This window comes from Salvelinus namaycush, chromosome 17 (assembly GCF_016432855.1).
Source record: "Salvelinus namaycush isolate Seneca chromosome 17, SaNama_1.0, whole genome shotgun sequence".
In the NCBI taxonomy this organism is placed as follows: domain Eukaryota; kingdom Metazoa; phylum Chordata; class Actinopteri; order Salmoniformes; family Salmonidae; genus Salvelinus; species Salvelinus namaycush.
In genome coordinates this window covers 34,244,205-34,267,614 of record NC_052323.1, presented here as the reverse complement: position 1 = coordinate 34,267,614, position 23,410 = coordinate 34,244,205, and the positions used below count along the sequence as shown (strand labels likewise).

The following is a 23,410-nucleotide window of genomic DNA, read 5'->3' as shown; positions in this document are numbered from 1 at the left end:
GACAAGAATGGCGCCCTTTTGTTTGGCAGGTGTGACGAGGCCTATTGGGTCATACAGGCTAGCTACCTGGCTCAGCAGTTCTCTCCTCGTCAGTGGGTTTGGAGTTTTCCCTCTCACCTCTTCATCAAGGAGATTTTAGCCGACTCTCATTTTCTTTTTCCTCTTTGAGAAATTGATTGAAGTCATGAGGTACAGTTTATCCTCCTCAACAAGGTATCCAACTCCAAGGGCTTTATTGTCTGCTTCCCTCATTTGGTTTGGGAGAATGAGTGCTGTGCTTGACTGCGCTCCTTGTTCTCCTGGTACGATCTCCTGCCTCCCACTTTGATCTGACCGGACCCAGGGCTTGAGGACGAAGCCGCCTGCCTTCAGGATCTCTTCAACCCTTTTGGTGTTCTGGTCCAGCTTTTGCAAGTCATTATGGGAAGTCAGGATGTCATCGACATAGGTATCTTCTTCAAGGATCCTACGTTCCTCCTCCAGGTGAGCAAACATGGGCAGTTTGCCTGTCTCTCTCATAGCCAATTGCGCAATGCACCCTGCTGGTCGATCGCCAATGTTGACTCTGGTGATCGCATACTCTTCAATCTCTTCCTCCTCAGTGTCTCTCCAGAGAAATCTGTGAAGGTGCATCTCCAGGTCTTCCAACCACACAGAATTGTACATTTTCTTAATGTCGCCGAGGGCAGCATGGACGCCTCTCCTGAACCTGAGTAGTACTGCTCGGATGGGACTGAGGACATCAGGCCCTTTCAGCAGAAGGTCATTCATGCTGACCCCTCTAAACTTCTGGCTGCTGTTCCATACCAGTCGCACAGGTGTTGTGAGAGAGTGCGGGTTTGCCGCCACCAAGTGGCTGACATACCATACTGGCCCCTTCCAGCTGGCAATGAGCTCTTTGGTGAGTTTCTTCGCTGCTCTTCTCTCCACCATTTCATGGACTTGAGCTGTGTATGCTATTCTCCACTCTGGCTCTTTTTTGAGTTGCTTTTCTGTTCTCAAGATGGTGGCTTCCACCCCACTCCTGTTGTCAGGAAGGGAACTTGGATCTTGAATCCAGGGGTATTTTGTGTCCCAGTGGGGTTCATCACTGTGAGCATCTGCTTTGATGTAGGTGAGGCCTTTCCTTATGATCTCCAGCTCTCTTTCCTCACCCAGAGTCATTTCTTTGCCTCCTGGTTGACAGTTGCCGCACCGGCGTCCTCCACACTTTGGGTCGCAAGCTGCTCCAATGCTGTCCCATTTCCACCAATCCAAGAACTCTCTGCGAGCAACTGTGCCTTTGGTTTCAGCTGTGAACAGCTTAGCTATCTCTTGATACTTGACAGCGGTTGCTCTCATGGATCAAGCAAAGTGTGTTTCAGACCTGTGTGCGGCTATATCCACTTCTTCAAACAGATCTGGATGTGCTCCACCAACAGTCTTTCCTAGCGGGCCTTCCCACAAGACAAGGTCTCCAATCACCTTCACTCTTTGCGGAGCAAGTCTTCCTTCGCGGTGGCTTATCAGTAGCTCAATACTCTCCGGTCTGCTCAGATCTCCTAGATTGACTTTTGGGAAGAACTTCTTGAGTTGCTCAGGTTTGATGACTCTGTGGATATTGGCAATTTCATTCAAACCATAGCAGATAAGCTCATGAGCTCTTTCCGTGCCTATGGGCGTTTTGACCCTCACTCTAAGGAGATATCTTCTGGTTCTAACCTTGGTGGTCAGAGATTTACCCCCCTCCTGGGTCTTTGACAGGTTCATGGGTGTGACATAAACATGTGGTCCCTGACCAACCGTCTGGAGCCGTGGTCGACACCAGATTTGGATTCGACAGGCAGGGTTCCAAAAGGTTATGTTTCGGCCAGGTGCTGAAACCCTAGAGGAAACCCCTAGATAGAATGTTAGGAGCAGAGCAAACCAAGAGGGGACAGACAGTGCATCAGCCACATTGGAATGATGAGCAGTACAGTGAGCAGAACTCAAGAGCAAGGATTGCAACCTGGAGAACAGACAGAGAGAATGCAGGAGCATTGTACATACAGAGGTACGGGATATTCATCCCAATATTCCCCGACAGAATGGAGGATGATGAACATTGAGAATATCGTTCCAGAGATGGTAGTAACCAAAATCCACAGACTCAAAATGGTAAGATTGGAGCTTTTTCACTAGCCTATAGCATAGTTCTATGGACTATGGAATTAGCTGGGAAACTCTCTAGATTGCCTAATCTTCTGTGAATATTGCTACCTAGCTGGGGAACCATATTGGCAGGCTTATCCTGCTATGGATAATATGGGTAATAGGGATGTTTGTGACAGGTCTTGACGGTGATTTGGTTTCTTTCTGGGTGGGTGCAGGACAGGTGTTTTGCCTGTCTTGTTTGGCCTAGGAAGAACACTCCCTTTCTTGATGCGTTTGAGTTATACACATAATAAAAAATACTTGATATGCAGTGAGCTTCTAATTTTGGACTGATGGGAATGGGATCCCTGCGTAGAGAGGGTTATTAGAAGGCCATTTGTCTTTGTGCCGGTCCAGTGGAATTTGTAGCCTGTTGGCCCACCAGAGAATCTTCAATCCTTCTGTTCAGAGCCCCCTGAGTGGCTATCTCTCCCATTGACTGAGGTTAAGGGCAGTCAACGGTTTCCAATAACCCTTAGTTTGACACAGAAACAAATGGGGGGGGGGGGGACAGGCCAAACTGGGCTTTGGTTTGTGTGTTTGTGGCCAGCCATCATTTGACTCACCTCAATGTCACAATCCTGCTGTGTCTTCTTGTCATGTGTGTTGTCTGTAAATGTCTTGCAAAACACACACCTCTCTCTCCCTCATGGGCTGCAGACAGGGAGCTACTGAACAACATCTCTAAGCTGCATCTTTCTACCTCTTTGTCTCTGCAGAAGCTGAGAATGCCAAGCGGGGACTTCAAGGAGGACAGGCTTTCGACATCAGCACAATCCACCCCTTGTGGCACCCCTTCCGGGACCCCCTCCGTTACCCCCAGCGTCAGTCCCCACGCCTCACCGATACTCAACCGCAGGTATGTAGTAGAATAGAATTTCTCCACTGATACTCAACCCCAAGTATGTAGTACAATAGAACTTCTCCACTGATACTCAACCCAAGTATGTAGTAGAATAGAACTTCTCCACTTTCCTCAGAATAAGCAATAGATGCAAAGATAAGTTTCAGATGGCACTTTTGTGTACAACTGTTCCATGTCTCTAATATCGTTAATGTGTGTGGGGGCACAGGAGCTGGTTCAACAGCCTGAGTCCAGCACCGTTTCTCACCACACCGGAGCTCGGCAGTCCTAACTTCAGCCCAGAAATGGGAGGCAATGAGGGAGGAGGAGCAGGAGGGGAGAGGTGGAGCTTCTTTGGAACTTCTCGCCCAGTAGTACAGAAGTCCTCTACTGACCCTGGTTCAGAAACCAACACAGGTGAGAAATCAGTCCCTCAGGAGTCTCTATTATTATGAATGGTGGCTGAGCTGTCATTGTGGACTTTGTGTTCCCGAGAGAGAATGCTTTTAAAAATAACTTGGAATGTAATGGATGTTGCCGTTTTTGCTATATTGATTATATACCTTTCTGTCAGTTGAGTAACATTCTTGTCTCCTCTGCTGTCCCTCAGGCTTCACACTACAGTCGTACTTTGGCGTGCCAAAGTCCAACACCATGGAAGGCATTAAGACCCAGGTCAACCTCATGGTGGATGACCCCGCCAAGTTCAACCCCCCCAAGATCGAGATCAGCGGCATCGAGGGCAAGAGACCCCCCCAGACTCGCCCACACAAACTCAAACCCCGGGACATGAACGTCCTGACACCGTCAGGATTCTGATACCCCCAGGAGCCCCTTCTCCTGAATTCTACCGACCCTCGCCCCCCGTCGCCCCCTGTCGGCCAGTAGCTGGTCTACTACCCTCCTCTGTCTTCTCGGCCTCTATGGAAGCCCTGAGACGGAGAAAATGGAGAAGCTACAGAACTTTCCCCCTATTCCCTAAACCTTACTGTTCTACCTGACCCTATTCCTGCTGATGGTGAACCTACTATAGACATCTCCCTCTTTAGGGCCAACCCTCCTTGGTCCAATTAAAGCACCAAATGGAGTATTTCCAACCACCTCGCCTCAAGAGGGTCACTTCTTCAGTTTCTGGGTGCTTTGGCATATGGTGCCCGGTTGCCATTGTCGTCTGCGATGTCATGAGGTTGAAATGGTGGTTTTGATGTCTCATGAGTCACTGAATCAGTACCTGGGCTTGAGGAGACCGTGATGTCTCATGAGTCACTGAACCAGTACCTGGGCTTGAGGAGACCCTGAATATGACGAGATCTTCTCTGACGCTCAGGATCCTTCAAGTCAAAGTCCCATTAACCGGCTCTGCAAATGTTATGTCAAAATACATTCTGTACTCACCACAATATGGCGTTTCGCAGAGCAACTATCGTCGTTACTGCCGTTACGCATGGCGTTTACCTCCTAAAAATGTGTTTCGGGATACTGTACTGCTGCTGGATCAGCCGACCTGTGTGTGGCAGTAATGAGTCATTGGATTTGGCGCATGCGCATTTGGTCAAAAACTATTATTTTTTACCTTTTTTGAAAGTACATACTGTGCGTAACGGAAGGATGGAGATAGTTGCTCTGTGAAACGTGATATTGTGGTGAGTACTGAATGTATTTTGACATAACATTTGCAGAGCCAGTTAATGGGACTTTGAATTGAAGGATCCCGGGCGTCAGAGGAGATGTTGTCATATTGTCTCCTTAAGCAGAGGTACTGGTTCAATCAGTTCCCTGCTCTGACTGACAAAAACCGCCATGGTTCATTATATTGAACTCCCTCTCGCTAAAAGCACTACAGCCCCCAGCCAATGCAATTTCACTCTAGACTCCATCACCTCTGACAGTCTTATGCTTTTGTAGTTTGATAGTTTTGTATAGTTATTTTGGGGGGGGAGCAGTGAGTGTGGTATTACTGATGTTGTGCCTAAGCTTGCTTCTGACGTCTGCCATATCAGTTGACTTTTTATTTGACAGTCTTAGTACTATTACTTAAGTTAGTTATTGGATGAGAGCGTGGCTACTGCTAACCTGGAATTTAAAAAAATAAATAATAAAAATCCAGATATTATGTTATTGCTATTAAATGGTGTGTTATGATATTTCCATATACAAGTCTGTAATGCTTTAAGAATATATTGATATGAAGGCCTATGCATTGAAGTAGTCATTTGAAATGTGTTTTTTATATTAACTATTACTTTAGAATCAATGCTGTTTTTGCAAGATGTTTATGAATTCCAATAGTTCGTTGCACAAGGGATCGCTTTTCCCACTGAATTCAGCTGTAAATAAACTCAACACAAACGAAATGACTCCCATGTTTCTGGTCTGAATGTTATTTCTCTTAAAGGTTAACTCTAAAGGGCCGGGAAGACCCCTCCCCACCATATAAAAGGACAGGGCATAGTTTGTTTATGAAACAGCTTCAGTCGATTTAAAGATTAACATTTTGGGGGGGGAATGGGGTTGCTAACGAGTGTATTTTATGTTGCATGATTGTCTAACATCCCACACTCTTAAAATCCTCCACTAGGGTGTGCTGTTTGGTTAAGTATTTAAGCTGTGAAACTTTTGCTGATTTGACACTTGGACGCTAGATGGCACAAGGCTCAGAGTGAAATTATGAGTAGTGCAAAGATATACAGTGCCTTCATATGTATTCACAGCCCTGAATCAATACTTTGTAGAAGCACCTTTGGCAGTGATTCATTACAACTGAGTGTTTCTGGATAAGTGTCTTAAGAGCTTTCCACACCTGGATTGTGGCACATTTTCCCATTTATTATTTTCAAAATTCTTCAAGCTCTGTGAAATTGTTTTTTAATCATTGCTAGACAACCATTTTCAGATCTTGCCATAGATTTAAGTCAAACCTGTAACTTGGCCACTCAGAAGGTTCACTGTCTTCTTGGTAAGCAACTCCAGTATAGATTTGGCCTTGTGTTTGGTGGAAAGCAGACAACTAGGTTTTCCTCTAGTTGGCTCCATTTAGTTATTTTTTTTTAATCCTGAAAAGCTCCCCAGTGCTTAATGATTAAAAGCATACCCATAACATGATGCAGGCCACCACTATGCTTGAAAATATGGAGAGTGGTGCTCAGTAATCTATTGTATTTGCCATAAACAATACACTATTCAGGACAAAAAGTTGATTCCTTTGCCACATTTTTTGCATGTTTCGGAATATTTTTATTCTGTACAGCAGAGTTCTTCAACCCTGAGATTTACCTTCCTGGAGATTTACCTTCAACTAGCTGATTATTAGAATCGGGTGTGCTAGATTAGGGTTGGAGCAAAAACCTACAGGGCAATTAGGTTAGTATTGTGGAGTAACTACAATGTTGTTGATCCAGCACGGCTGGCCCTTAAATGTACACGGAGAGCCAACATTAATAATAGACATGTCAGTCTATCAGGACTCAAAGTGGAGGAGAGATTGACTTCGTCACTGCTTGTCTTTGTAAGTGGTGAATGCACCGAGCTGTCTGTTTAAACTACTCGGACACCCATTGATACCCCACAAGACATGCCACCAGAGGTCTTCACAATCCCCAATTCCAGAACAGACTACGGGAGGTGCACAATACTACATAGAGCCATGACTACATGGAGCTCTATTCCACCTCAGATAACTGATGCAAGCTGTAGAATCAGATAACAGATTAAAATACACCTTATGGAACAGCGGGGACTGTGAAGAGACACACGCATACGCACACCAGTGCTAGCACACGCAGTCTACACACACGTGCATTGTAATGTTGTATAGTGGTATATATTTTGTGTTGTGGTGTGACAGTGTTATTTTATGTAATGTTTTATCTTTTGTTTTATGTGTAATGTAAGTGTCTTAACGTGTTTGGACCCCAGGAAGAGTAGCTGCTGCCTTGGCAGGAACTAATGGGGATCCATAATAAACCCCAGGAAGAGTAGCTGCTGCCTTGGCAGGAACTAATGGGGATCCATAATAAACCCCAGGAAGAGTAGCTGCTGCCTTGGCAGGAACTAATGGGGATCCATAATAAACCCCAGGAAGAGTAGCTGCTGCCTTGGCAGAAACTAATGGGGATCCATAATAAATACAAACTGACTCAAGACACTTCAGCTTTTAATTTTGTATTAATTTGTAAAAAATTATAAAAACATAATTCCACTTTGACATTATGGGGTATTGTGACAGCCATTACAATAGTTAGATAGGATGCTGCATTTCCAGCATAGTTGTCTCAATATTTATTTGAAGGGCAAAACCAACACTTTACCCATTAGGCTTTCTGATCATTCACCTGCAATGGCGAGTCAAAGTGTGCCAATGCACCAGTCTGACAGGGGCACACCTTCCCTTAGTCTGTTTCCTGGTGATAAAGGGCAGAATCCATTTCTTCCTCGGCCTGACTGACATGAGCTATTCTATGTTTACAATCCTGATCAATCTCTCACCAGTTACTGACAGGCTCTGTGTGTCAACAGTAATAATTTATGCTTGCTCATCCAGGCAGAAACACCCCTGTAAGACAGGCTATTGCAATGGTTCCCAACAAGGGGTACTAGGACCCCTGGGTTGTAAACTCAGCAAAAAAAGAAACGTCCCTTTTTCAGGACCCTGTCTTTCAAAGATAATTTCACAGGTTGCCTCAGGAATGCTGGTCCATCCTGCCACATGGAATCTTCCTGGAGGTCTTCTGGGGCTGCCCCTCTTGTTATGATGTCAGCACTGTTCAGGCCTCCTGGGATCCACCACCAGTCTTCTACGGATGTGGATTTCTGGATCTCTCCAACTCTATTCGCAAAGAAAGTTTGATATCCATAGCTGTCTCTCCCAACACAGTTTGACTGTCCAGTAGATGGAGCCATCGTTCAATTTCTATTCGACTGTGCTTTTCAACGTACTTTCGAAGTCGTGCTGCATAGACAGCACCGCAGATTTCAGCTTTACTGGTTCTCCCTTTTGGTCCAATGGTGTGAGCTTTGCTTTGGATTCAACCAGTCTGACTTTGATGCCTTGCTGGGTCTCCCATCTTAAGTACACTACGGCTCCATAGCTCTTGTCACTTCCATCAGAGAATGTTATTCCCCAAGGTTTTCCAATCCAGTTGACTGGTGTGAGGCTTCTGTGAAAGGTGATTTGGCCAAGACGTGTCTATTCCTCAAAGAATTGGATGGCTTCTTCCCTCAAATTTTCAGACAAAGGTTTGTCCCAAGTGTCTCGGGTCAGAGTTTTGCCTCCAACTTCCTGAAACGCCTTTCTGACAAGAATGGCGCCCTTTTGTTTGGCAGGTGTGACGAGGCCTATTGGGTCATACAGGCTAGCTACCTGGCTCAGCAGTTCTCTCCTCGTCAGTGGGTTTGGAGTTTTCCCTCTCACCTCTTCATCAAGGAGATTTTAGCCGACTCTCATTTTCTTTTTCCTCTTTGAGAAATTGATTGAAGTCATGAGGTACAGTTTATCCTCCTCAACAAGGTATCCAACTCCAAGGGCTTTATTGTCTGCTTCCCTCATTTGGTTTGGGAGAATGAGTGCTGTGCTTGACTGCGCTCCTTGTTCTCCTGGTACGATCTCCTGCCTCCCACTTTGATCTGACCGGACCCAGGGCTTGAGGACGAAGCCGCCTGCCTTCAGGATCTCTTCAACCCTTTTGGTGTTCTGGTCCAGCTTTTGCAAGTCATTATGGGAAGTCAGGATGTCATCGACATAGGTATCTTCTTCAAGGATCCTACGTTCCTCCTCCAGGTGAGCAAACATGGGCAGTTTGCCTGTCTCTCTCATAGCCAATTGCGCAATGCACCCTGCTGGTCGATCGCCAATGTTGACTCTGGTGATCGCATACTCTTCAATCTCTTCCTCCTCAGTGTCTCTCCAGAGAAATCTGTGAAGGTGCATCTCCAGGTCTTCCAACCACACAGAATTGTACATTTTCTTAATGTCGCCGAGGGCAGCATGGACGCCTCTCCTGAACCTGAGTAGTACTGCTCGGATGGGACTGAGGACATCAGGCCCTTTCAGCAGAAGGTCATTCATGCTGACCCCTCTAAACTTCTGGCTGCTGTTCCATACCAGTCGCACAGGTGTTGTGAGAGAGTGCGGGTTTGCCGCCACCAAGTGGCTGACATACCATACTGGCCCCTTCCAGCTGGCAATGAGCTCTTTGGTGAGTTTCTTCGCTGCTCTTCTCTCCACCATTTCATGGACTTGAGCTGTGTATGCTATTCTCCACTCTGGCTCTTTTTTGAGTTGCTTTTCTGTTCTCAAGATGGTGGCTTCCACCCCACTCCTGTTGTCAGGAAGGGAACTTGGATCTTGAATCCAGGGGTATTTTGTGTCCCAGTGGGGTTCATCACTGTGAGCATCTGCTTTGATGTAGGTGAGGCCTTTCCTTATGATCTCCAGCTCTCTTTCCTCACCCAGAGTCATTTCTTTGCCTCCTGGTTGACAGTTGCCGCACCGGCGTCCTCCACACTTTGGGTCGCAAGCTGCTCCAATGCTGTCCCATTTCCACCAATCCAAGAACTCTCTGCGAGCAACTGTGCCTTTGGTTTCAGCTGTGAACAGCTTAGCTATCTCTTGATACTTGACAGCGGTTGCTCTCATGGATCAAGCAAAGTGTGTTTCAGACCTGTGTGCGGCTATATCCACTTCTTCAAACAGATCTGGATGTGCTCCACCAACAGTCTTTCCTAGCGGGCCTTCCCACAAGACAAGGTCTCCAATCACCTTCACTCTTTGCGGAGCAAGTCTTCCTTCGCGGTGGCTTATCAGTAGCTCAATACTCTCCGGTCTGCTCAGATCTCCTAGATTGACTTTTGGGAAGAACTTCTTGAGTTGCTCAGGTTTGATGACTCTGTGGATATTGGCAATTTCATTCAAACCATAGCAGATAAGCTCATGAGCTCTTTCCGTGCCTATGGGCGTTTTGACCCTCACTCTAAGGAGATATCTTCTGGTTCTAACCTTGGTGGTCAGAGATTTACCCCCCTCCTGGGTCTTTGACAGGTTCATGGGTGTGACATAAACATGTGGTCCCTGACCAACCGTCTGGAGCCGTGGTCGACACCAGATTTGGATTCGACAGGCAGGGTTCCAAAAGGTTATGTTTCGGCCAGGTGCTGAAACCCTAGAGGAAACCCCTAGATAGAATGTTAGGAGCAGAGCAAACCAAGAGGGGACAGACAGTGCATCAGCCACATTGGAATGATGAGCAGTACAGTGAGCAGAACTCAAGAGCAAGGATTGCAACCTGGAGAACAGACAGAGAGAATGCAGGAGCATTGTACATACAGAGGTACGGGATATTCATCCCAATATTCCCCGACAGAATGGAGGATGATGAACATTGAGAATATCGTTCCAGAGATGGTAGTAACCAAAATCCACAGACTCAAAATGGTAAGATTGGAGCTTTTTCACTAGCCTATAGCATAGTTCTATGGACTATGGAATTAGCTGGGAAACTCTCTAGATTGCCTAATCTTCTGTGAATATTGCTACCTAGCTGGGGAACCATATTGGCAGGCTTATCCTGCTATGGATAATATGGGTAATAGGGATGTTTGTGACAGGTCTTGACGGTGATTTGGTTTCTTTCTGGGTGGGTGCAGGACAGGTGTTTTGCCTGTCTTGTTTGGCCTAGGAAGAACACTCCCTTTCTTGATGCGTTTGAGTTATACACATAATAAAAAATACTTGATATGCAGTGAGCTTCTAATTTTGGACTGATGGGAATGGGATCCCTGCGTAGAGAGGGTTATTAGAAGGCCATTTGTCTTTGTGCCGGTCCAGTGGAATTTGTAGCCTGTTGGCCCACCAGAGAATCTTCAATCCTTCTGTTCAGAGCCCCCTGAGTGGCTATCTCTCCCATTGACTGAGGTTAAGGGCAGTCAACGGTTTCCAATAACCCTTAGTTTGACACAGAAACAAATGGGGGGGGGGGGGACAGGCCAAACTGGGCTTTGGTTTGTGTGTTTGTGGCCAGCCATCATTTGACTCACCTCAATGTCACAATCCTGCTGTGTCTTCTTGTCATGTGTGTTGTCTGTAAATGTCTTGCAAAACACACACCTCTCTCTCCCTCATGGGCTGCAGACAGGGAGCTACTGAACAACATCTCTAAGCTGCATCTTTCTACCTCTTTGTCTCTGCAGAAGCTGAGAATGCCAAGCGGGGACTTCAAGGAGGACAGGCTTTCGACATCAGCACAATCCACCCCTTGTGGCACCCCTTCCGGGACCCCCTCCGTTACCCCCAGCGTCAGTCCCCACGCCTCACCGATACTCAACCGCAGGTATGTAGTAGAATAGAATTTCTCCACTGATACTCAACCCCAAGTATGTAGTACAATAGAACTTCTCCACTGATACTCAACCCAAGTATGTAGTAGAATAGAACTTCTCCACTTTCCTCAGAATAAGCAATAGATGCAAAGATAAGTTTCAGATGGCACTTTTGTGTACAACTGTTCCATGTCTCTAATATCGTTAATGTGTGTGGGGGCACAGGAGCTGGTTCAACAGCCTGAGTCCAGCACCGTTTCTCACCACACCGGAGCTCGGCAGTCCTAACTTCAGCCCAGAAATGGGAGGCAATGAGGGAGGAGGAGCAGGAGGGGAGAGGTGGAGCTTCTTTGGAACTTCTCGCCCAGTAGTACAGAAGTCCTCTACTGACCCTGGTTCAGAAACCAACACAGGTGAGAAATCAGTCCCTCAGGAGTCTCTATTATTATGAATGGTGGCTGAGCTGTCATTGTGGACTTTGTGTTCCCGAGAGAGAATGCTTTTAAAAATAACTTGGAATGTAATGGATGTTGCCGTTTTTGCTATATTGATTATATACCTTTCTGTCAGTTGAGTAACATTCTTGTCTCCTCTGCTGTCCCTCAGGCTTCACACTACAGTCGTACTTTGGCGTGCCAAAGTCCAACACCATGGAAGGCATTAAGACCCAGGTCAACCTCATGGTGGATGACCCCGCCAAGTTCAACCCCCCAAGATCGAGATCAGCGGCATCGAGGGCAAGAGACCCCCCCAGACTCGCCCACACAAACTCAAACCCCGGGACATGAACGTCCTGACACCGTCAGGATTCTGATACCCCCAGGAGCCCCTTCTCCTGAATTCTACCGACCCTCGCCCCCCGTCGCCCCCTGTCGGCCAGTAGCTGGTCTACTACCCTCCTCTGTCTTCTCGGCCTCTATGGAAGCCCTGAGACGGAGAAAATGGAGAAGCTACAGAACTTTCCCCCTATTCCCTAAACCTTACTGTTCTACCTGACCCTATTCCTGCTGATGGTGAACCTACTATAGACATCTCCCTCTTTAGGGCCAACCCTCCTTGGTCCAATTAAAGCACCAAATGGAGTATTTCCAACCACCTCGCCTCAAGAGGGTCACTTCTTCAGTTTCTGGGTGCTTTGGCATATGGTGCCCGGTTGCCATTGTCGTCTGCGATGTCATGAGGTTGAAATGGTGGTTTTGATGTCTCATGAGTCACTGAATCAGTACCTGGGCTTGAGGAGACCGTGATGTCTCATGAGTCACTGAACCAGTACCTGGGCTTGAGGAGACCCTGAATATGACGAGATCTTCTCTGACGCTCAGGATCCTTCAAGTCAAAGTCCCATTAACCGGCTCTGCAAATGTTATGTCAAAATACATTCTGTACTCACCACAATATGGCGTTTCGCAGAGCAACTATCGTCGTTACTGCCGTTACGCATGGCGTTTACCTCCTAAAAATGTGTTTCGGGATACTGTACTGCTGCTGGATCAGCCGACCTGTGTGTGGCAGTAATGAGTCATTGGATTTGGCGCATGCGCATTTGGTCAAAAACTATTATTTTTTACCTTTTTTGAAAGTACATACTGTGCGTAACGGAAGGATGGAGATAGTTGCTCTGTGAAACGTGATATTGTGGTGAGTACTGAATGTATTTTGACATAACATTTGCAGAGCCAGTTAATGGGACTTTGAATTGAAGGATCCCGGGCGTCAGAGGAGATGTTGTCATATTGTCTCCTTAAGCAGAGGTACTGGTTCAATCAGTTCCCTGCTCTGACTGACAAAAACCGCCATGGTTCATTATATTGAACTCCCTCTCGCTAAAAGCACTACAGCCCCCAGCCAATGCAATTTCACTCTAGACTCCATCACCTCTGACAGTCTTATGCTTTTGTAGTTTGATAGTTTTGTATAGTTATTTTGGGGGGGGAGCAGTGAGTGTGGTATTACTGATGTTGTGCCTAAGCTTGCTTCTGACGTCTGCCATATCAGTTGACTTTTTATTTGACAGTCTTAGTACTATTACTTAAGTTAGTTATTGGATGAGAGCGTGGCTACTGCTAACCTGGAATTTAAAAAAATAAATAATAAAAATCCAGATATTATGTTATTGCTATTAAATGGTGTGTTATGATATTTCCATATACAAGTCTGTAATGCTTTAAGAATATATTGATATGAAGGCCTATGCATTGAAGTAGTCATTTGAAATGTGTTTTTTATATTAACTATTACTTTAGAATCAATGCTGTTTTTGCAAGATGTTTATGAATTCCAATAGTTCGTTGCACAAGGGATCGCTTTTCCCACTGAATTCAGCTGTAAATAAACTCAACACAAACGAAATGACTCCCATGTTTCTGGTCTGAATGTTATTTCTCTTAAAGGTTAACTCTAAAGGGCCGGGAAGACCCCTCCCCACCATATAAAAGGACAGGGCATACTTTGTTTATGAAACAGCTTCAGTCGATTTAAAGATTAACATTTTGGGGGGGGAATGGGGTTGCTAACGAGTGTATTTTATGTTGCATGATTGTCTAACATCCCACACTCTTAAAATCCTCCACTAGGGTGTGCTGTTTGGTTAAGTATTTAAGCTGTGAAACTTTTGCTGATTTGACACTTGGACGCTAGATGGCACAAGGCTCAGAGTGAAATTATGAGTAGTGCAAAGATATACAGTGCCTTCATATGTATTCACAGCCCTGAATCAATACTTTGTAGAAGCACCTTTGGCAGTGATTCATTACAACTGAGTGTTTCTGGATAAGTGTCTTAAGAGCTTTCCACACCTGGATTGTGGCACATTTTCCCATTTATTATTTTCAAAATTCTTCAAGCTCTGTGAAATTGTTTTTTAATCATTGCTAGACAACCATTTTCAGATCTTGCCATAGATTTAAGTCAAACCTGTAACTTGGCCACTCAGAAGGTTCACTGTCTTCTTGGTAAGCAACTCCAGTATAGATTTGGCCTTGTGTTTGGTGGAAAGCAGACAACTAGGTTTTCCTCTAGTTGGCTCCATTTAGTTATTTTTTTTTAATCCTGAAAAGCTCCCCAGTGCTTAATGATTAAAAGCATACCCATAACATGATGCAGGCCACCACTATGCTTGAAAATATGGAGAGTGGTGCTCAGTAATCTATTGTATTTGCCATAAACAATACACTATTCAGGACAAAAAGTTGATTCCTTTGCCACATTTTTTGCATGTTTCGGAATATTTTTATTCTGTACAGCAGAGTTCTTCAACCCTGAGATTTACCTTCCTGGAGATTTACCTTCAACTAGCTGATTATTAGAATCGGGTGTGCTAGATTAGGGTTGGAGCAAAAACCTACAGGGCAATTAGGTTAGTATTGTGGAGTAACTACAATGTTGTTGATCCAGCACGGCTGGCCCTTAAATGTACACGGAGAGCCAACATTAATAATAGACATGTCAGTCTATCAGGACTCAAAGTGGAGGAGAGATTGACTTCGTCACTGCTTGTCTTTGTAAGTGGTGAATGCACCGAGCTGTCTGTTTAAACTACTCGGACACCCATTGATACCCCACAAGACATGCCACCAGAGGTCTTCACAATCCCCAATTCCAGAACAGACTACGGGAGGTGCACAATACTACATAGAGCCATGACTACATGGAGCTCTATTCCACCTCAGATAACTGATGCAAGCTGTAGAATCAGATAACAGATTAAAATACACCTTATGGAACAGCGGGGACTGTGAAGAGACACACGCATACGCACACCAGTGCTAGCACACGCAGTCTACACACACGTGCATTGTAATGTTGTATAGTGGTATATATTTTGTGTTGTGGTGTGACAGTGTTATTTTATGTAATGTTTTATCTTTTGTTTTATGTGTAATGTAAGTGTCTTAACGTGTTTGGACCCCAGGAAGAGTAGCTGCTGCCTTGGCAGGAACTAATGGGGATCCATAATAAACCCCAGGAAGAGTAGCTGCTGCCTTGGCAGGAACTAATGGGGATCCATAATAAACCCCAGGAAGAGTAGCTGCTGCCTTGGCAGGAACTAATGGGGATCCATAATAAACCCCAGGAAGAGTAGCTGCTGCCTTGGCAGAAACTAATGGGGATCCATAATAAATACAAACTGACTCAAGACACTTCAGCTTTTAATTTTGTATTAATTTGTAAAAAATTATAAAAACATAATTCCACTTTGACATTATGGGGTATTGTGACAGCCATTACAATAGTTAGATAGGATGCTGCATTTCCAGCATAGTTGTCTCAATATTTATTTGAAGGGCAAAACCAACACTTTACCCATTAGGCTTTCTGATCATTCACCTGCAATGGCGAGTCAAAGTGTGCCAATGCACCAGTCTGACAGGGGCACACCTTCCCTTAGTCTGTTTCCTGGTGATAAAGGGCAGAATCCATTTCTTCCTCGGCCTGACTGACATGAGCTATTCTATGTTTACAATCCTGATCAATCTCTCACCAGTTACTGACAGGCTCTGTGTGTCAACAGTAATAATTTATGCTTGCTCATCCAGGCAGAAACACCCCTGTAAGACAGGCTATTGCAATGGTTCCCAACAAGGGGTACTAGGACCCCTGGGTTGTAAACTCAGCAAAAAAAGAAACGTCCCTTTTTCAGGACCCTGTCTTTCAAAGATAATTTCACAGGTTGCCTCAGGAATGCTGGTCCATCCTGCCACATGGAATCTTCCTGGAGGTCTTCTGGGGCTGCCCCTCTTGTTATGATGTCAGCACTGTTCAGGCCTCCTGGGATCCACCACCAGTCTTCTACGGATGTGGATTTCTGGATCTCTCCAACTCTATTCGCAAAGAAAGTTTGATATCCATAGCTGTCTCTCCCAACACAGTTTGACTGTCCAGTAGATGGAGCCATCGTTCAATTTCTATTCGACTGTGCTTTTCAACGTACTTTCGAAGTCGTGCTGCATAGACAGCACCGCAGATTTCAGCTTTACTGGTTCTCCCTTTTGGTCCAATGGTGTGAGCTTTGCTTTGGATTCAACCAGTCTGACTTTGATGCCTTGCTGGGTCTCCCATCTTAAGTACACTACGGCTCCATAGCTCTTGTCACTTCCATCAGAGAATGTTATTCCCCAAGGTTTTCCAATCCAGTTGACTGGTGTGAGGCTTCTGTGAAAGGTGATTTGGCCAAGACGTGTCTATTCCTCAAAGAATTGGATGGCTTCTTCCCTCAAATTTTCAGACAAAGGTTTGTCCCAAGTGTCTCGGGTCAGAGTTTTGCCTCCAACTTCCTGAAACGCCTTTCTGACAAGAATGGCGCCCTTTTGTTTGGCAGGTGTGACGAGGCCTATTGGGTCATACAGGCTAGCTACCTGGCTCAGCAGTTCTCTCCTCGTCAGTGGGTTTGGAGTTTTCCCTCTCACCTCTTCATCAAGGAGATTTTAGCCGACTCTCATTTTCTTTTTCCTCTTTGAGAAATTGATTGAAGTCATGAGGTACAGTTTATCCTCCTCAACAAGGTATCCAACTCCAAGGGCTTTATTGTCTGCTTCCCTCATTTGGTTTGGGAGAATGAGTGCTGTGCTTGACTGCGCTCCTTGTTCTCCTGGTACGATCTCCTGCCTCCCACTTTGATCTGACCGGACCCAGGGCTTGAGGACGAAGCCGCCTGCCTTCAGGATCTCTTCAACCCTTTTGGTGTTCTGGTCCAGCTTTTGCAAGTCATTATGGGAAGTCAGGATGTCATCGACATAGGTATCTTCTTCAAGGATCCTACGTTCCTCCTCCAGGTGAGCAAACATGGGCAGTTTGCCTGTCTCTCTCATAGCCAATTGCGCAATGCACCCTGCTGGTCGATCGCCAATGTTGACTCTGGTGATCGCATACTCTTCAATCTCTTCCTCCTCAGTGTCTCTCCAGAGAAATCTGTGAAGGTGCATCTCCAGGTCTTCCAACCACACAGAATTGTACATTTTCTTAATGTCGCCGAGGGCAGCATGGACGCCTCTCCTGAACCTGAGTAGTACTGCTCGGATGGGACTGAGGACATCAGGCCCTTTCAGCAGAAGGTCATTCATGCTGACCCCTCTAAACTTCTGGCTGCTGTTCCATACCAGTCGCACAGGTGTTGTGAGAGAGTGCGGGTTTGCCGCCACCAAGTGGCTGACATACCATACTGGCCCCTTCCAGCTGGCAATGAGCTCTTTGGTGAGTTTCTTCGCTGCTCTTCTCTCCACCATTTCATGGACTTGAGCTGTGTATGCTATTCTCCACTCTGGCTCTTTTTTGAGTTGCTTTTCTGTTCTCAAGATGGTGGCTTCCACCCCACTCCTGTTGTCAGGAAGGGAACTTGGATCTTGAATCCAGGGGTATTTTGTGTCCCAGTGGGGTTCATCACTGTGAGCATCTGCTTTGATGTAGGTGAGGCCTTTCCTTATGATCTCCAGCTCTCTTTCCTCACCCAGAGTCATTTCTTTGCCTCCTGGTTGACAGTTGCCGCACCGGCGTCCTCCACACTTTGGGTCGCAAGCTGCTCCAATGCTGTCCCATTTCCACCAATCCAAGAACTCTCTGCGAGCAACTGTGCCTTTGGTTTCAGCTGTGAACAGCTTAGCTATCTCTTGATACTTGACAGCGGTTGCTCTCATGGATCGAGCAAAGTGTGTTTCAGACCTGTGTGCGGCTATATCCACTTCTTCAAACAGATCTGGATGTGCTCCACCAACAGTCTTTCCTAGCGGGCCTTCCCACAAGACAAGGTCTCCAATCACCTTCACTCTTTGCGGAGCAAGTCTTCCTTCGCGGTGGCTTATCAGTAGCTCAATACTCTCCGGTCTGCTCAGATCTCCTAGATTGACTTTTGGGAAGAACTTCTTGAGTTGCTCAGGTTTGATGACTCTGTGGATATTGGCAATTTCATTCAAACCATAGCAGATAAGCTCATGAGCTCTTTCCGTGCCTATGGGCGTTTTGACCCTCACTCTAAGGAGATATCTTCTGGTTCTAACCTTGGTGGTCAGAGATTTACCCCCCTCCTGGGTCTTTGACAGGTTCATGGGTGTGACATAAACATGTGGTCCCTGACCAACCGTCTGGAGCCGTGGTCGACACCAGATTTGGATTCGACAGGCAGGGTTCCAAAAGGTTATGTTTCGGCCAGGTGCTGAAACCCTAGAGGAAACCCCTAGATAGAATGTTAGGAGCAGAGCAAACCAAGAGGGGACAGACAGTGCATCAGCCACATTGGAATGATGAGCAGTACAGTGAGCAGAACTCAAGAGCAAGGATTGCAACCTGGAGAACAGACAGAGAGAATGCAGGAGCATTGTACATACAGAGGTACGGGATATTCATCCCAATATTCCCCGACAGAATGGAGGATGATGAACATTGAGAATATCGTTCCAGAGATGGTAGTAACCAAAATCCACAGACTCAAAATGGTAAGATTGGAGCTTTTTCACTAGCCTATAGCATAGTTCTATGGACTATGGAATTAGCTGGGAAACTCTCTAGATTGCCTAATCTTCTGTGAATATTGCTACCTAGCTGGGGAACCATATTGGCAGGCTTATCCTGCTATGGATAATATGGGTAATAGGGATGTTTGTGACAGGTCTTGACGGTGATTTGGTTTCTTTCTGGGTGGGTGCAGGACAGGTGTTTTGCCTGTCTTGTTTGGCCTAGGAAGAACACTCCCTTTCTTGATGCGTTTGAGTTATACACATAATAAAAAATACTTGATATGCAGTGAGCTTCTAATTTTGGACTGATGGGAATGGGATCCCTGCGTAGAGAGGGTTATTAGAAGGCCATTTGTCTTTGTGCCGGTCCAGTGGAATTTGTAGCCTGTTGGCCCACCAGAGAATCTTCAATCCTTCTGTTCAGTGCCCCCTGAGTGGCTATCTCTCCCATTGACTGAGGTTAAGGGCAGTCAACGGTTTCCAATAACCCTTAGTTTGACACAGAAACAAATGGGGGGGGGGGGGACAGGCCAAACTGGGCTTTGGTTTGTGTGTTTGTGGCCAGCCATCATTTGACTCACCTCAATGTCACAATCCTGCTGTGTCTTCTTGTCATGTGTGTTGTCTGTAAATGTCTTGCAAAACACACACCTCTCTCTCCCTCATGGGCTGCAGACAGGGAGCTACTGAACAACATCTCTAAGCTGCATCTTTCTACCTCTTTGTCTCTGCAGAAGCTGAGAATGCCAAGCGGGGACTTCAAGGAGGACAGGCTTTCGACATCAGCACAATCCACCCCTTGTGGCACCCCTTCCGGGACCCCCTCCGTTACCCCCAGCGTCAGTCCCCACGCCTCACCGATACTCAACCGCAGGTATGTAGTAGAATAGAATTTCTCCACTGATACTCAACCCCAAGTATGTAGTACAATAGAACTTCTCCACTGATACTCAACCCAAGTATGTAGTAGAATAGAACTTCTCCACTTTCCTCAGAATAAGCAATAGATGCAAAGATAAGTTTCAGATGGCACTTTTGTGTACAACTGTTCCATGTCTCTAATATCGTTAATGTGTGTGGGGGCACAGGAGCTGGTTCAACAGCCTGAGTCCAGCACCGTTTCTCACCACACCGGAGCTCGGCAGTCCTAACTTCAGCCCAGAAATGGGAGGCAATGAGGGAGGAGGAGCAGGAGGGGAGAGGTGGAGCTTCTTTGGAACTTCTCGCCCAGTAGTACAGAAGTCCTCTACTGACCCTGGTTCAGAAACCAACACAGGTGAGAAATCAGTCCCTCAGGAGTCTCTATTATTATGAATGGTGGCTGAGCTGTCATTGTGGACTTTGTGTTCCCGAGAGAGAATGCTTTTAAAAATAACTTGGAATGTAATGGATGTTGCCGTTTTTGCTATATTGATTATATACCTTTCTGTCAGTTGAGTAACATTCTTGTCTCCTCTGCTGTCCCTCAGGCTTCACACTACAGTCGTACTTTGGCGTGCCAAAGTCCAACACCATGGAAGGCATTAAGACCCAGGTCAACCTCATGGTGGATGACCCCGCCAAGTTCAACCCCCCCAAGATCGAGATCAGCGGCATCGAGGGCAAGAGACCCCCCCAGACTCGCCCACACAAACTCAAACCCCGGGACATGAACGTCCTGACACCGTCAGGATTCTGATACCCCCAGGAGCCCCTTCTCCTGAATTCTACCGACCCTCGCCCCCCGTCGCCCCCTGTCGGCCAGTAGCTGGTCTACTACCCTCCTCTGTCTTCTCGGCCTCTATGGAAGCCCTGAGACGGAGAAAATGGAGAAGCTACAGAACTTTCCCCCTATTCCCTAAACCTTACTGTTCTACCTGACCCTATTCCTGCTGATGGTGAACCTACTATAGACATCTCCCTCTTTAGGGCCAACCCTCCTTGGTCCAATTAAAGCACCAAATGGAGTATTTCCAACCACCTCGCCTCAAGAGGGTCACTTCTTCAGTTTCTGGGTGCTTTGGCATATGGTGCCCGGTTGCCATTGTCGTCTGCGATGTCATGAGGTTGAAATGGTGGTTTTGATGTCTCATGAGTCACTGAATCAGTACCTGGGCTTGAGGAGACCGTGATGTCTCATGAGTCACTGAACCAGTACCTGGGCTTGAGGAGACCCTGAATATGACGAGATCTTCTCTGACGCTCAGGATCCTTCAAGTCAAAGTCCCATTAACCGGCTCTGCAAATGTTATGTCAAAATACATTCTGTACTCACCACAATATGGCGTTTCGCAGAGCAACTATCGTCGTTACTGCCGTTACGCATGGCGTTTACCTCCTAAAAATGTGTTTCGGGATACTGTACTGCTGCTGGATCAGCCGACCTGTGTGTGGCAGTAATGAGTCATTGGATTTGGCGCATGCGCATTTGGTCAAAAACTATTATTTTTTACCTTTTTTGAAAGTACATACTGTGCGTAACGGAAGGATGGAGATAGTTGCTCTGTGAAACGTGATATTGTGGTGAGTACTGAATGTATTTTGACATAACATTTGCAGAGCCAGTTAATGGGACTTTGAATTGAAGGATCCCGGGCGTCAGAGGAGATGTTGTCATATTGTCTCCTTAAGCAGAGGTACTGGTTCAATCAGTTCCCTGCTCTGACTGACAAAAACCGCCATGGTTCATTATATTGAACTCCCTCTCGCTAAAAGCACTACAGCCCCCAGCCAATGCAATTTCACTCTAGACTCCATCACCTCTGACAGTCTTATGCTTTTGTAGTTTGATAGTTTTGTATAGTTATTTTGGGGGGGGAGCAGTGAGTGTGGTATTACTGATGTTGTGCCTAAGCTTGCTTCTGACGTCTGCCATATCAGTTGACTTTTTATTTGACAGTCTTAGTACTATTACTTAAGTTAGTTATTGGATGAGAGCGTGGCTACTGCTAACCTGGAATTTAAAAAAATAAATAATAAAAATCCAGATATTATGTTATTGCTATTAAATGGTGTGTTATGATATTTCCATATACAAGTCTGTAATGCTTTAAGAATATATTGATATGAAGGCCTATGCATTGAAGTAGTCATTTGAAATGTGTTTTTTATATTAACTATTACTTTAGAATCAATGCTGTTTTTGCAAGATGTTTATGAATTCCAATAGTTCGTTGCACAAGGGATCGCTTTTCCCACTGAATTCAGCTGTAAATAAACTCAACACAAACGAAATGACTCCCATGTTTCTGGTCTGAATGTTATTTCTCTTAAAGGTTAACTCTAAAGGGCCGGGAAGACCCCTCCCCACCATATAAAAGGACAGGGCATAGTTTGTTTATGAAACAGCTTCAGTCGATTTAAAGATTAACATTTTGGGGGGGGAATGGGGTTGCTAACGAGTGTATTTTATGTTGCATGATTGTCTAACATCCCACACTCTTAAAATCCTCCACTAGGGTGTGCTGTTTGGTTAAGTATTTAAGCTGTGAAACTTTTGCTGATTTGACACTTGGACGCTAGATGGCACAAGGCTCAGAGTGAAATTATGAGTAGTGCAAAGATATACAGTGCCTTCATATGTATTCACAGCCCTGAATCAATACTTTGTAGAAGCACCTTTGGCAGTGATTCATTACAACTGAGTGTTTCTGGATAAGTGTCTTAAGAGCTTTCCACACCTGGATTGTGGCACATTTTCCCATTTATTATTTTCAAAATTCTTCAAGCTCTGTGAAATTGTTTTTTAATCATTGCTAGACAACCATTTTCAGATCTTGCCATAGATTTAAGTCAAACCTGTAACTTGGCCACTCAGAAGGTTCACTGTCTTCTTGGTAAGCAACTCCAGTATAGATTTGGCCTTGTGTTTGGTGGAAAGCAGACAACTAGGTTTTCCTCTAGTTGGCTCCATTTAGTTATTTTTTTTTAATCCTGAAAAGCTCCCCAGTGCTTAATGATTAAAAGCATACCCATAACATGATGCAGGCCACCACTATGCTTGAAAATATGGAGAGTGGTGCTCAGTAATCTATTGTATTTGCCATAAACAATACACTATTCAGGACAAAAAGTTGATTCCTTTGCCACATTTTTTGCATGTTTCGGAATATTTTTATTCTGTACAGCAGAGTTCTTCAACCCTGAGATTTACCTTCCTGGAGATTTACCTTCAACTAGCTGATTATTAGAATCGGGTGTGCTAGATTAGGGTTGGAGCAAAAACCTACAGGGCAATTAGGTTAGTATTGTGGAGTAACTACAATGTTGTTGATCCAGCACGGCTGGCCCTTAAATGTACACGGAGAGCCAACATTAATAATAGACATGTCAGTCTATCAGGACTCAAAGTGGAGGAGAGATTGACTTCGTCACTGCTTGTCTTTGTAAGTGGTGAATGCACCGAGCTGTCTGTTTAAACTACTCGGACACCCATTGATACCCCACAAGACATGCCACCAGAGGTCTTCACAATCCCCAATTCCAGAACAGACTACGGGAGGTGCACAATACTACATAGAGCCATGACTACATGGAGCTCTATTCCACCTCAGATAACTGATGCAAGCTGTAGAATCAGATAACAGATTAAAATACACCTTATGGAACAGCGGGGACTGTGAAGAGACACACGCATACGCACACCAGTGCTAGCACA

At 45.6% G+C, this 23,410-nt stretch overlaps 3 protein-coding genes across 3 annotated transcripts; all 3 read left to right on the top strand.

Moving 5' to 3' along the window:
* The first annotated feature begins 1,768 nt into the window (after positions 1-1,768).
* On the top strand, positions 1,769-5,374 carry LOC120062567 (putative monooxygenase p33MONOX). The gene is made up of 4 exons (XM_039012636.1): positions 1,769-2,136; positions 2,892-3,031; positions 3,246-3,433; positions 3,627-5,374. The coding sequence occupies exons 1-4, from the start codon at positions 1,942-1,944 to the stop codon at positions 3,833-3,835; spliced, it is 732 nt and encodes a 243-aa protein (XP_038868564.1). The 5' UTR covers positions 1,769-1,941; the 3' UTR covers positions 3,836-5,374.
* A 4,698-nt stretch (positions 5,375-10,072) lies between these two features.
* LOC120062565 (putative monooxygenase p33MONOX) lies at positions 10,073-13,682 on the top strand. The gene is made up of 4 exons (XM_039012634.1): positions 10,073-10,445; positions 11,201-11,340; positions 11,555-11,742; positions 11,936-13,682. Exons 1-4 carry the CDS (start codon positions 10,251-10,253, stop codon positions 12,115-12,117), a joined length of 705 nt encoding a protein of 234 aa, XP_038868562.1. The 5' UTR covers positions 10,073-10,250; the 3' UTR covers positions 12,118-13,682.
* A 4,703-nt stretch (positions 13,683-18,385) lies between these two features.
* On the top strand, positions 18,386-21,991 carry LOC120062564 (putative monooxygenase p33MONOX). Its single transcript, XM_039012633.1, has 4 exons — positions 18,386-18,753; positions 19,509-19,648; positions 19,863-20,050; positions 20,244-21,991. Exons 1-4 carry the CDS (start codon positions 18,559-18,561, stop codon positions 20,450-20,452), a joined length of 732 nt encoding a protein of 243 aa, XP_038868561.1. The 5' UTR covers positions 18,386-18,558; the 3' UTR covers positions 20,453-21,991.
* The last annotated feature ends 1,419 nt before the right edge of the window (positions 21,992-23,410 follow it).